General features: G+C 41.1%; 1 protein-coding gene across 3 annotated transcripts in view; it reads left to right on the plus strand.

Moving 5' to 3' along the window:
• Positions 1-15,042, plus strand: part of sugct (succinyl-CoA:glutarate-CoA transferase) — a 171,224-nt gene that overhangs the window by 123,078 nt on the left and 33,104 nt on the right. For all 3 annotated transcript variants that reach the window (XM_042068058.1, XM_042068059.1, XM_042068060.1), the window contains 2 exons: positions 6,811-6,882; positions 7,621-7,718. In XM_042068058.1, the coding sequence (XP_041923992.1) occupies positions 6,811-6,882; positions 7,621-7,718 (170 nt within the window). The remainder of the gene's footprint in view (positions 1-6,810; positions 6,883-7,620; positions 7,719-15,042) is intronic.

Genomic DNA, 15,042 nt, shown 5'->3' on the forward strand with positions numbered 1-15,042 from the left:
TGGTTCCAGAGCTGAGCCGCATAGCAACTAAAAGCTGCTTCACCATGTTTAGTTCTAACAGCAGGTTTTACTAACAGGTTTTTCTCCAGAGACCTGAGAGGTCTGGAAGGTGTGTACTGCTGAAGCATGTCTGATAGATATTTAGGTCCTGCTCCATTTATGTCACATTATGTATTTATTTTATTATTATATCTGCAGCACCAGCTGATTTTAATTCTGCTGAAGAGGATATATTTAGAACTTTTTTAGAACAATTTTAAGCTTGACCTACCACTTTCTTAGAGCGATGAGGGAAAGGTAGGGCTCGAAAATGCCCCCTTGATCAAAGTGGGGAATGAAAGAAAAAGTTTGAGAACCACTTCTATACACTGACACAGAGATTCAAGGGGACCATAGTCGTTTGGTGACAGAGCTAAGTAAATTTGTGTCATCTGCATAGCTATGCTATAAAATCAAATTATTTTGAATGATTTGTCCAAGTGGAAGTATATAGAGGTTAAATAATAGTGGCCCCAAAATCGTGTCGTGGAAAATGCTCACTTCCGAATCCAATTGTCCAAATAACAATTACCACTTGACTATTTAGCAATTTAGCACTCCAGAACAAGGCGTCCGAAGAAGACAATGTAGACAGAAGATTTTCTGAAGACTGTTGATCTTTATTCACCATATTGCAATGATAGTACAGCCTAACCAAAGTCCAGACCAACCATCAAAGCAATAGGGAGGAGATGTCATCAGCTGGGGCCCCCGACGAGATCTGCCTATGGATGGCTATACACTATATTTTATACCCCTCGGCCCTCGAGAAGTGCCGCCTTCTCGAGCCGTCCCCAAAAACACCTTTAACCAATCAACATTAAGCAGGGTCGCTTACATTGGTGGAAACCATCTTCCCATCATGCATAAAACTATATGCAAACCTGTCTAATGCATAGGCAACATATGTAAAATAGTGGTTTTCTGGTTCTTTCAAGTTTGGGGAAATGGGGCCTTATTATCTGATTCTCTTCCTAGCTGGACAGGCCCTAAATCATAAGACACGGCGACCTCATACTCCCTGTCCTGTTCGGTCCTCACCAGCTTGATAACATCCCCCTTCCCTTGACCATGTAAGGAGGAGATGCTCTCATCATGGTACCCCCAGTACTTTTCCACTCACCCCACTCCTCTGATAGTTGGTCTGGCCAACACAAGATACAATGACCTCACACTGATCGCAGCACATGCAGTGACATGAAAACTTATGACACTCATGACTACATTCTTCTAAAACATGAAAACCCATGCAATAATATTAACACTTATGAAACCCATGATTACATCCCTTTTAAATCATGAAAATCCACCATAATCGACCCCTGGGGAACACCACAGATCAAGGACATTGGTGTTGAGGTACAGTTTCCGATCGCAATAAAGAAGCTCCTTTCTTGTAGATATGATTTGAACCAGTTGATAACTATGCCTGTAAATCCAACCCAGTGTTCTAGTCTGTGTAATAAAATATTGTGATCAATAGTGTCAAATGCTGCACTAAGGTCCAGTAGCACTAGGACTGATGTTTTACCTGAATCTGTGTTGAGGCGTATGTCATTGAAAACCTTAGGGTCATTCCACGCCAGTTCAACCAGGGCCCACGCACTTAGGTCTCAAAAAATTCTGAAAAATTCTAGGTCTCAAAAAATTACCAGGTGTACCTATGTTACCCAGGAGACACACTGTAAAATTACTCTTATGTAAGATCAATACTTTCCAAGATACAGCCAGTTTTACAGGGGGAGGGGGGTGTCGATTTTGTCCAGCCTCTTTTTTTTGTCAAAGTTCACAAGCCCCACAGTGCAAGACCTAAACCATATAGGAGGCTCAAATTTTGCTTGGTTGTACATAAATAGGAATAGTATGTAGCAAAATCGTCACGTTTGGTCTGGATAATCCTGCATGGTCATAGCTGTCCCTCAAAGTTGATACAAATTTTATTGGAGTTTTTGGCTGGGCTCTGTTTAAGCCTTCAGAAGACATATTTGTACTCAACATAGGCTCTTGATTTATTTTCCTTACTGAGATAAGTAGAAACACTCTCACAAAAAGCAATGAACAGAAAATAAATCCCTTCAGGGTCTGAACAGCAGACCTCACAAAAATCATTTTGGTTATCATTTTCAGAGCACCCAAACACCTTGTGGGAATATACAAAGATTTTTTAAATATTTTTTTCTTTATTCTCCATGATCTTTTCTTTTTAAAAACACAAACACAAAAAGATCAAATTGGTGTTTTCAAAAAGAAGGGATCATGGAGAATAAGGAAAAACATATTTAAAAAATCTTTGTATATTCCCACAAGGTGTTTAGGTGCTCTGAAAATGAGAACCAAAATTATTTTTTAGACTTCTAAGGTCTGCTGTTCAGACCCTGAAGGAATTTATTTTCTGTTCATTGTTTTTTGTGAGAGTGTTTCTACTTATCTCAGTAAGGAAAATAAATCAAGAGCCTATGTTGAGTACAAATATGTCTTCTAATGGCTTAAACAGAGCCCAGCCAAAAACTCCAATAAAATTTGTATCAACTTTGAGGGACAGCTATGACCATGCAGGATTATCCAGACCAAACGTGACGATTTTGTTACATACTATTCCTATTTATGTACCAGCATGTAAAATTTGAGCCTCCTACATGGTTTTGTTCTTGCGCTGTGGGCTTGTGAACTTTGACAAAAAAAAGAGCCCGAACAAAATCGACACCCTCCTCCCCCTGTAAAACTGGCTGTATCTTGGAAAGTATTGATCTTACATAAGAGTAATTTTACAGTGTGTCTCCTGGGTAACATAGGTACACCTGGTAATTTTTTTCAGAATTTTTTGAGACCTAAGTGCGTGGGCCCTGGTTGAATTGACGTGGAATGACCCCTTAATGAGAGCTGTTTCAGTGCTGTGATTTGCCCGAAAACCAAACTGAAAGTAATCAAATACCCAATTGATGTTAGGAAATATAAAATGGCCGCCCATACAGTTAACAGCTGGTTCAAAGGCCACCCAAAAGCTGCCAAAAGTTTCTTAACCCTTAGAACCCGATTGACGCAAAGTGCGTCAACAAACACATTCTTTCATTCTTTGTTCTCTGTTACATTGCTCTGGAACTGTTCATCGTAGCGAGATGAAACCTTTATTGTGTGACATAGCAGAGGTGGGGCTTTCCAACGAGACTATGCACTAGTCTGTAAAAACAAAATCATGACGCCACGCATATCAGATGAAAGAGATCGGGGACCGGTGAACAGACAAAATGGAGTAAGTTGCCCAAATAAGGTTATGGCCGTGGCACCAGGGGGGGTATTCCAGAAAGGAGGTTTAACAAACACTGAAATCAAACTTAACCTCTGGGTTGTCTGAACCTGTGGCGACTAAACCCGAGCTGTCGGTTCCAAAACACCGGTTACCAGTTAGTTCAATCAACCCTGTGTTAGATAACCTAGAGTTGTGCACGTTCACAGCAAACTTATAAAGGCATCATCTATTGAGAGTCGAAACCATGAGTGAAACCGCCGAAACGAAGAGCACCGTATTTTTCAGAGGCGGAGTAGCAAGTTCTCCTCGAGGCTTACGAGGAGGAGAGAACTGTAATAACAAAAAAGAGCAATACTGCCAAGGAACGAGCGTCTGCCAAGGAACGAGACCTTGCTTGGCAGAGAATAGCCTAACTGACCGTGTAAATGCGTACGTTTAGGATAGCCTATTTAATGTCAAAAGCACAATTAAATAATTCAGTGGACATTACGTATTGTATTGACTGCTTTGAATGATGCTTTCTTAAACTAGCCTACCTTGTCACAGATTGAGTGGGCCATAGACTCCTTGAAAATCCCAAATGTAATTTTCTATTTTAACGCGGGTTCTGCAGCTGTGGGCCAAGTTAAAACGTTGCGCTCCAGCATCGGAAGGGTCTATCGGAAGCCTATCCTCTATCCCCAAGTAGCATACCCATCAAGTTCTCCTGTAATTGCACAAATAACATTAAGTTACAGCCTACACATTAATTAGTCTGCAGTGGATCTGATAATATTCTAGTAAGGTGTAGGCCTGCCCTAACGCACCCTGTTGAAATGTGTCGCTCAAATTAGACTCCCGGTAGGCCTACATCATTCCTGGCATCGTGTAGGCCTACTGGGCCTGCCATTTCGCCTCCATGTTTGTGATAAGATGTGAAGCATCATCACATATCATCTGGCAATTATTAAAATAAAAATGTGTTTTAAACACCAGCACCATTAAGAGAGCATCCAAAAATAGAAGTGGCCTATGACCTATCCATTCGACCTTAAGGACATTCTGAAAAAGCCAAAGCCCGTTAATTGACGCTCACCAGCTAAGACAGCCTATCGTCGGTGCACATTTGGAAAACTTAATAAGTGATGCTGACCTGCCAGTTGGTGAAACTACACTTTAATGATCCTCGTGATAAAGTTGCGCAGGAACTGCTTTAGCGCAAGGCAAACTTTACGCACCGACTGACAGCTTGCCGATATGCTCTGCGTCTCCAACACTACAAAAACTCCCAGTCGGAGAGCGTGTGTAGCCTATTAAAAAACAATTTTATCCCAAATGCCATCAGCATTCTTAACCAAACTTAGTGACAACACGCATACTCGGCTGAGCTGTTATGTAGTCTATATTTAAACTTATTTATTCTTTTTCTATATGTTTCCCTTTTTTGTACTGTACTTGTTAATTATATCTTCAATGTGTCTGAGATGTTGTTTGTCCATCTGTCTGGTGAGCCAAAGACAAATGTCCACTATGGTGTAGGCTAGCTAGCCTACGTTAAAGATTTATTTTATTCTATTCTAATCCACCATGCGTAATGTAGGGATGGAGAATGCTTTTTAAGTAGCCTATATTTAGGATTCAGCTGAAAAACTCTAGTGCTCTTGAAAAACTCGTTTGAAAAAGAATGGATAGGCTATCATGTGATGTCGTGGTCTTATCGCCCTCTCAAGGTGAATTGCACGGATGAATATTACATGATTTTGTGCTTCTTTGTCAATCGGACCTTCGTCAAAATGAAACGCCATTGTGTGACAAGTGTAAAAATAGCGGCCTGGTTGAACATGCACTGACATAACCGAACATAATTGAACATAACCTGAACAAAACCTACCCCCTACCAGGTTAAGTTCAGAGCCTGTGTTACCATAGTTACTTACATAGCCTGATAAATGTTGAGCTTTCTGGAACTGAAATCCCAGGTTTACCGTTTACTCTGGGTTTACATAACCAGTTAAGTTCAGAGCCTATGTTACCATAGTTACTTACATAGCCTGATCATATTTGAGCGTTCTGAAACTGAAATCCCAGGTTTACCGCTAACTCTGGATTAACATACCCAGTTAAGCCAGTATACCTGCTTTCTGGAATACCCCCCAGGCAAATGACAGCACATGGCTAGATCAACAAAACAAAACAAAGAACTGTCATCACATTGACAGGTAGGGGGAGACAAAACTAAAGTCCAGGTGAGGCTCTTGATACCTCTGTTTAGGCTACCTGCACAAAACACACCCAAGCACCATAACCCTTGCTTTTTCTTGTTAGGAAAATGGTGGACGTGATGTACTGACAGGCTGGAATTAGTGCAACCACCACAAACACAATGATTAACCATTATGACATTACAAAAAATCGACAAACTCCAACTCTCATCACTGCTCAGACTAGTATCTACACCCACAATGACAGCAGAGCTCAAGCGCCAATTTAAGATGTTTATCTTCTCCTACATAATATGACACGATTGTGGGCGGGAGAGGCATTTAGATCAGAGCCTACTTAAAATGTGTACACTTTCTTCTGAATTACTGTCCATAGGTTTTGTGAAACATATTCATTTGTACGATTTTGCAAAATCAATGTATAAACCTTAGTTAATAGTTGGGAATTTAAAGTATATTTCAATCAGGTAAAATATGGTGAATTTCCAATTTATTATTTTGGCTACTTTCTTCTCCAATTCTGTCAATATTGAGCTTGTAAATAAACATATTTTGTTATTGCCATTGGTGGCATTTGGTTAGTGCTGGTCTTGGGAGACAGGATACCCACCTACCTTTAATCAGTGGCGCACCTTGCCTCAAAACAAAATGATTATATGGGGCGTGGCACCACGAAATGAGTCCAGTTTGACATAATAATAAAATGGGTTTATTGGATATTCATAATCCACAGACCTTAGGGTTTAAAACAAGGGGTCATTTGTTCAATTCTGTTTAGCCAACCCATAGATATTGGCCAACATGTGAAGGCTATCCTCATCTCAGCAAAAAACAAGTTTTGAGAAAATCTCTTGGCAAAAATAGAACATTTCTTCAGAATAATTACGAGTGGATAGCCTATTCATGATGACTTCTTGAAGAGACCAAATGCCAAAACACGAAGACCAAAGAAAACAGAAACTTTCCTGTTCTCACGTACAAGCGTCTGAACGAGGAAGAAAAATGTCAACTTTATCAAAACTTTAATGCACAGCCTACACATTTGGCCTTCAAAATCATATTTCTAGGTCATTTTGCAGTAAGATATGTCAATGACTGATAGATACGAGGTTAAGGAATGTGCTCGTGGTGAAATTAGAAAATACATATTTTAGGAATTTTTCGACCCTCTGAAATAAATATCCGCAACACTGGACTCATTTGGTCATGGCACGCCCCATATGTGAGCCTCATTCTATTCAAAATAAACATGAATGAGCAACTCATGAACGTGTTAATCAGCTAGATTAAGGACTAGCATCACACACTGTTTTTTGTGATCAGGGATTCAAAACCAGTGATGGATTTCTTGTTGTTGCGGCTGGGAATGATCTACAGTTTGTGAAAGTGTGCAAGGTAAGCAGCCATATACAGTATGCTTTACTGATGGAAAATATTCTATTCAGATTGCCTGGATGAGACCACGTTATTACTATTTTCTATTATTTACTACTATTGTCTGGAACTAAGCAAGTGCGACACAGCTGTTTCCCAAAACAATATTTTGAACTACGGTGGTGCAACTCACATAATCCGATGCATCATTAGGTTACACAAGTGTTTCCTAAAACCATAATTCCAACAAATGTTCGCAAACTCTTTTCGCAAAGTTCGTTTGAACTACAGCTCTTGATCTGTGGTTGAAGCATAGTTCTGCGATCTTCATTTCGGAGATGTCTCTGATGTCAGTTCTTGTGTGCAAATTAATAAATATAAAAGCAGGTGTGCCAGTCAATGTGCTACTATACGTCACTAACCATCTTAGTTCATATTACTGAAGTTTGGAAATGATCATGGTTCACACGTACAGTTTTGGGAAACAGTTGTTAGTTAGATGTTGGTTAGTTGAATGATGCAACATATCATGTTAGTGAAAACCTGACCTTTGTAGTTGTACAAGAAAGGCACCCCAGACTATTTCATACAAACACAGAAGCGAGCAGCTGTTTCCCATTACAAGCTCATGTATGATTCTAATATCTTATTCAAGTAATTGAATAAAGCAAAAAAGTCAGGTCATGCAGACCAGTTCTCTGTGTTCTTAGTGTCTAAACTCACTCTGCCTCTTTCTTGCAATTTATCTTAAACATTCAGGTCCTTAGCCTTGACAACTTGGGGGATGATCCAAAATATAGGACCAACAAATTGAGAGTGCAACACCGTGATGAGCTTCTGCAAGCGCTTTCTGAGAGGTGACACTATCACATTGCCTGCAGTGTATATTGCACATCAGTGATTTATCATAAGGCAAGGTGCTGTATTAGGTACTCGCACTGTGCATTGTACCACTAGCTCCTTCCTCAGGCAGCCAATTTTAGCTGATTAATCTTCAGACCTCTCGGTGTTTTGCTGATATGGCCACATCTACTGACTGCGCTTCTCGGGGTATTTGGGGATTTTGAGCACAATCAGCTTGGGAAGTTGGAAATGACTAGCCTACCGAAAAGATCAATTTTAATATACATCCGAGAGTGGATATTCTGGCTACGCAGTCATCACTCTTCAGCATATAGTAAGTTGCTCCTGTATTTCTAAAGATATAATGTTGTTGTAGCCTATAGTAAGTAAGTAAGTAAGTAAGTAAGTAAAGTTTATTTTTAGAGCACATTTAATCACAGCTCACACTGACCAAAGTGCTGTAGGCTACCTCAGGGGTTCCGTTGTCCGGTATTACCGGACATTGGCCGGAAAAAAATGAAATGTCCAACAAAATTAAATCTCTCCGGTCAAATTGTCCGATTGAAATTGGCTAATAATCCCATCCCCTAACGCAATCTGAATTTGAGAATAAGCCTTAATATGTAAGCCTATATTATACGTCTTCTGGCTATGTTTTTAAACGAACAGGCTCGTTTGAAAAGTAAGCTATTAAACAACACGCAACAAGCCTATGCTGCATTTCAAATAGGAAGCGCATGCTTAAAACGTCCATGTTAAACAACGAACAAATGAGTGAGGCGGTTCAAACATGGCCAGGCCCAGGCAGACTAGCCTTAAAAGTTTTTTCAGAGGCCAGACGCGATGGATGATGATAAATTGGTAACGTCTGACGCCTCAGATGTCCGGTCAACTCCACCACCACCAGATAAAAAGCAGAAGTGTCGGGCGTATCTGTCGGAATCAGTGACATTGGAAGTGGAGTTGCGGGGGGTGCGGCCGCTCTAAGACACTGTCATTGTCCGTGTGCACTGGACATGCAAAGTGTTCTTTACCCAAAGCATACAGTAGGCCTATGCGTTCTCTGTCTATGATCTGCAGGGTTAGGGCCTCCTCGACGAGGCGATTACTGGTCCGCGGATAATTTCTGGCACAATTAAACGGTATAATTGAACCGCGGCCGAAAGAAAAATAAACTAAACATTTCCCAGAATAGGAAACATGTCTTAATTTATTGTTATCAAATAAAGAGGTTATAGCATTAGGGGGTAGTGGTGTGAGCGCTCATTCTTGTGTGTGCGCATCTGTGTAAGTTAAACAGTCACCACTGGAGATAACGTGGGTAGCAGCAACAAACAACGTAGCCTTTTTAAAACAATGAACGAAGCGGACTCTTGCTGTCCATGAAAAGATACTGGCTAGATCTGGTTAGGCATGTTTAAGTTAGGCTAATGAACATGTTGCATTCTATACAGCCTGATTATGTCATTCTTTAAGCTACCGGTACATACTGTAGCCTGTATCCAGTTTTCCTCAATTTGACTAATTAAGAAGGGATAATAGGATATTTGACCGGCATATCATCAAAATGTCCGGAAAACGAAACTCTGCCAGTCACTTTGACCGGCAGCATTTTTTTCTAGCGGAAACTCTGCTGTAGGCCTACATAGTGCACTAGCTAACAGACAACACTTACTTACAGACATAACAGGGTAAGACCATTAAAACACAGGGAAGGCCCATGTAAAAAGGTGCGTTTTGAGCCTGATTTTGAATAATGTGATTGAAGGGGCATTTCTGATGTCAAGTGGCAGTTGGTTCCACAGCTGAGGGCCAGCAACAGAAAAGGCTCTTTCACCTTTTTGCTTAAGCTGGGACCGTGGGACATGGAGGAGATCTTGCAAATATGGGCTGATTCATGTCCCCCTGCATTTTGCAACTGTGAGGTCCATGGTAGGCGCCCGACAGAAATATTGTTTCATTTTGCGAGTGAGATATCCAAGCTCTGGCGTCCCCTCTGCGACGTGTTCGCCCCCCAGTTTCAGAGCTAAATGCACAGAGGGAGTTATGACAAAACCGTGACTGTTAACAAACCAGATCCTAATAGAAAGCTGTTAGCTTTCCTAAGCTATATAAGGTATAAGATATGCCTATTACACAACATAAATTGTCACAAGGCTATGCTGGCGACCCAAATAAAATCTCCTGCGACCCACCTGTGGGTCGCGACCCAGTCTTTGGGAACCAATACTCTAGAGGGTATATGCTTTCAGAAAATATATAGTTTAGGGTGTTTATTTGTTTTTCCCTTGACTGTACATGCCAAAATGTATCCGCTTTATACTAGATTTGCCCATACAGAATAGAGATCAATGTATTGTGCATGTCATGGAGGAAGATGGGACATGTCCTAACTGGTGTTATATCTCATCTACAAGTTATATTCTTTTAGAAAATATATAGTTTAGGGTGTTTCATTTGTTTCCCTTAATAGTGCAGGCCAAAATATATCAACTGTTCACTTGATTCGCCTATACAGAATAGAGGAGTATGTATTATGCATGGTGTGGAGGAAGATGGGACATGACTATATTTCATGAACAGGGCATATGCTTTTAGAATATGTATAGTTTTGGCTGTTCTATGACTGGTAAAACCATGACCCATGCATAGGCATGCATTGTTAATTATTATAGTTAGGGAAAAACACCTGGAGAGCCAATCAAGTTTGGGGTGCCCATGGACAAAATCTCACGAATTTTCATTGAAATTGATTGAAGTCCTTTAAAGATGTGATGAAAATGTTTCAGTGCACCTACAACTCTGGGGGCTGAGCCCCCCCTGTCTTTCAGTCCTAGTGATGCCCCTGTGCGTGACAGAGCAGAAGTGGGCCTTCCAATGAGACTACACACTTGTCTGTATGATCAAGTATGCAAATTTAAAAAAATCATGAAATTAAATCAAATTGCATCATATTTATAGTCTATACTGCTCTGTGTTCACCTGCACGCCCATTACTCTCAGGCGAGTAATTCATTACATTATGAATTACTCACGAACCCGTGATCGGATAGATATGCCACGCATGTCAGATGAAAGAGGAGACACAGAGCTATGATTTGATACCAAGTACATCCTTCTGGGTTATAAAACAGACAAAGTGACAGAAAAATAATAACTTCATATAGCTCGACTTACCCCACCTTTTTGTGTGTTTTTGTGGCAAAGCATGTTCATAATTCAACACTATCATGTGTTTCACTATGGCAAAGCATGTTCATAATCCGGTTTTGAGATCCTAGCAAATTCCTGCATGGTATCCAATTCAAGGCTCACATTGCATCCCAATTTGTTCGACAAAGAAACACTTTTTTGCCTTTATTTTGTTCATGGCAATGCAGTAAAAAGTTGTTGTAGAGAATCATCATGAGTGCACACACAGGCTAACGCGCAAACTCGGGTCAAGTCAGGTCAGATCAGTTTGTGTCCCAGATATTGAGCGCAGAAAGGTCATTTTTTCATAACTAAACAAAAATTGCCATTTATTTCTGTAAGGTGCACACCACATATGTATGTTAAGCCCCAAAGTCCCCCTCCACCATGGTTCTTATATTGCCAGATTCAGGACAGTCTGGCCTACACATACACAAAGGCCATGTCCAGCTGGCAGCTTGCTGTGGTGAGATACATTTCAAAATGTAAGAATTGTATAATACACGTTTTGTCTTTTTATTATTTAAAAATCAAATCAAGTATTAATACATAAAATGGTGCCAGATCTGGGTAGCATAGGACTGTGCTGAAAAAAAATATAGCATGTGTGAATGGCACTTACAATGACCTGGATAAATGTTTATAATTAAAGGTAGTGAGAATGGCCAAAAAATAGAGTAGGGCTCATAGGGTTAAATAAAAAATGGCATTTATTTCTGTAAGGCACACACCACACATTTGCTCAGAACCAGAGAATCTCTCCACCATGGTTCTCATATTGCCAGATTCAGGACAGTCTGCCCTACACACACAAGAAAGGCATGTCGAGCTGTCAGCTTGCGGTGGTGAGATACATGTCAAGATTTTCTTTTATTATTAATTTAACTGAAGACCTGACTTGGACCAAGCACATTAATTCACTGGTGAAAAAGGGTCATCAGCGTCTTTTCCACCTCAGACGCCTCAAGTACTTCAAGCTACCTCAACAACTACTGAAGAACTTTTACAGAACCACCATTGAAAGTGTTATCACTTGGAGTATAACAGCTTGGTATGGAAATAGCACTGAGCTAGTCCGTAAAGCTCTGAAGAGAGTAGTGAGATCAGCTGAACGTACCACCAGAAGTGCCCTACCCAACCTACAGGAAATTTACATAAGGAGATGTCAGTCGAGAACAAGGAGAATGATCAGGGATCCCAGTCACCCCAACAACTGCCTAATTTTTAAATATTATTATTATTTAAAAATTAAAATCAAATCAATGCAAGTATTAATACATGAAATTGTGGCAGATCTGGATATATCAAATCAAAGCAAATGTTTGTCACATACATTATACAGGTAGCCTATAAATGCAGTGACATGCTTGTTCCACTGACTCCAAGACTGTGCAAAGGATATATGTATAGAAAAAGAAAGAAAGTCCAAAGTGCAAAGTGTTTAAGCTATGCTGGTGCTCCTGCTACAATCCTCATTTAGAATCCGGATAGCCTGGGGGTAAAAACTTTTCCGCATTCTCTCCGTGTTGGACTTCAGGCAGTGGTAACGTTTCCCAGACCGTAGGATAGAGAAGAGGCAGTTGTTGGGGTGACTGGGATCCCTGATCATTTTCCTTGTTCTCGACTGACATCTCCTTATGTAAATTTCCTGTAGGTTGGGTAGGGCACTTCTGGTGGTACGTTCAGCTGATCTCACTACTCTCTTCAGAGCTTTACGGACTAGCTCAGTGCTATTTCCATACCAAGCTGTTATACTCCAAGTGATAACACTTTCAATGGTGATTCTGTAAAAGTTCTTCAGTAGTTGTTGAGGTAGCTTGAAGTACTTGAGGCGTCTGAGGTGGAAAAGACGCTGATGACCCTTTTTCACCAGTGAATTAATGTGCTTGGTCCAAGTCAGGTCTTCAGTAATATGGACTCCAAGATATTTAAAACTCTCTACCCTTTCCACTTGAGAGTCATTGATCGTAAGTGGTTGATAAATCTTATGCTGATCACGCCTGAAATCTATAAACATCTCCTTGGTCTTCGTAACATTCAGGAGGAGGTTGTTTTCCTGGCATCAGCTGGATAATCTGTCTACTTCACTCAAGTAAGCCTGCTCATTGTTCTTTGAAATGAGGCCAACTACTGCTGTGTCATCAGCAAACTTGACAATGATGTTGGAATCATGTACTGCTGTACAATCATATGTGTAGAGGGAATACAACAATGGACTTAGAACACATCCCTGTGGCGCTCCTGTATTGAGCGTAAGGGATGAAGAGATGTGACTACCCACCCGCACGGCCTGGGGTCTACCAGTCAGGAAGTTAAAAATCCATTTACACAGAGATGAATTCAGTCCAAGATCTTCGAACTTAGTGAGTAGTAATACAGGTTTGATTGTATTAAATGCTGAGCTAAAATCTATAAACAGCATTGTCACATAATTCCCCGCCCTGTTATCAAGGTGGGCTAATGCAGTATACAATTGATGGCATCATTAGTAGATCTATTAGTCTGATATGCAAACTGCAAGGGATCTAGATTTAAGGGCAATAATGAGCAGATGTAATTTTTGACCATCCTCTCAAAGCACTTCATGGCTATAGACGTCAGAGCAACTGGACGGTAGTCTTTCAGGCCAGCAGGATGTGAATTCTTTGGAACAGGAACAATTGTTGATCTTTTGAAACATGTTGGTACAGTTGACTGAGCCAAAGAGAGGTTGAATATTTCGGTGAATACAGGAGCAAGTTGATCTGCGCAGGTTTTGAATACTCGTCCAGGAATGCCATCTGGACCTGCCGCTTTTCTGGTGTTCACGCGCCTACAGTGGGCATCGCTTTTAAATGGCCACTTCAGTCGCGCATTACAAGGCGTGAAGCTGCGTGAAGCTTTAGCACCACTTTCAGCCACTGTGCGTCGCTCTGCCACTGTACATTGCTCTGTCAGTAGCCTGACTGCCGCCCCTTCTGAAAAAGCAGGAGGCTACCTTTAAACATAATTGTTACCGAGAGGAATCTCAGGCTACGAATTCAATAAAAAAATAAATCATGCATAATTTTTTTTTTTTTTTTTTTAATTTTTTTATTTTTTATTTGCAAACATCATTGACATTACAGAAAATGCAACACTACGACATGCACATGAACACTACATACGACAAACAGACGTACATTACATAAACACATACTGTAACTTAACAAGACATCACATTGACTTGGCTTCCACAAACATAACACAACATAACATTAATAACAGAAAGGCTAAGGATGATTTGCGTCCAGGATGATTACAGATATGATTATCAGGGATGAAATTGATGACCGGAATGAAAAGAAGGGGGGATGGGGGGGGGGGGTGCGGATGGTAGCTCTAAGAGTGTGAATGAGGTGGTGTTGGGATGGGGGTGGGGATGGGGGGTGAGGGGTAGTGAGTATGTGAGGATGTATGTGTGTGTGTGTGTGTGCGCATATGTATAAGGCTGGCTTGCTGTTGGGCCAGGAGGAGAGAAGCTGGAACATAGAGAGGGAGGGTTTCAGAGGAGAGGAGTTGTAATTATTCTATTTATGATAAGTATAATAATAGGAATAACTGATTGCCTGGTTGATTGCCTGACTGATTGCCAACCTGGGCACCCATTAATGGCCACAGTTCCACCCAGCCCCTGCAGTTATACTGTGACGAGCTGACAGAGGGGAGGACCTGCGTGCCACCCATCGCCACAGGCCCCCAGCATATGCACACATCCCCCACTACCACGACCAACCACACCTCGCCCCCAGACCTTCACCCAACACGCCACTCTTGACCTAAATATGTACAGTATGTGAATGGCTAGGTTGAGGGGTCTATCTAGAGTGTAGCATTAAAAGAAGTGGGCATGCATGGTGAATATCTGTCAGGATTTCCCCATGCACACCACACTTACCCTGTGTAAGATGTATGCCTCCTCAATGTGTGCATTAAAATAAGTGAGGCATGCAGATAGACACCTGATGAGGCATCTACCTGCACTCCACTCTTACCCTAGCCTGTTTTGTAGTTTTTGTTTATGTATGTCACCTAACATGTAGTGCGATTAAAAGAGAGTAAAGCGTGCTGTGTGCTTCCAGGACAAGGCATGTGCATGAGCGTATGAGGAGGGTGCACACCGGGGGC

The sequence above is a fragment of the Alosa sapidissima genome, chromosome 17, assembly GCF_018492685.1.
Source record: "Alosa sapidissima isolate fAloSap1 chromosome 17, fAloSap1.pri, whole genome shotgun sequence".
NCBI lineage: Eukaryota > Metazoa > Chordata > Actinopteri > Clupeiformes > Clupeidae > Alosa > Alosa sapidissima.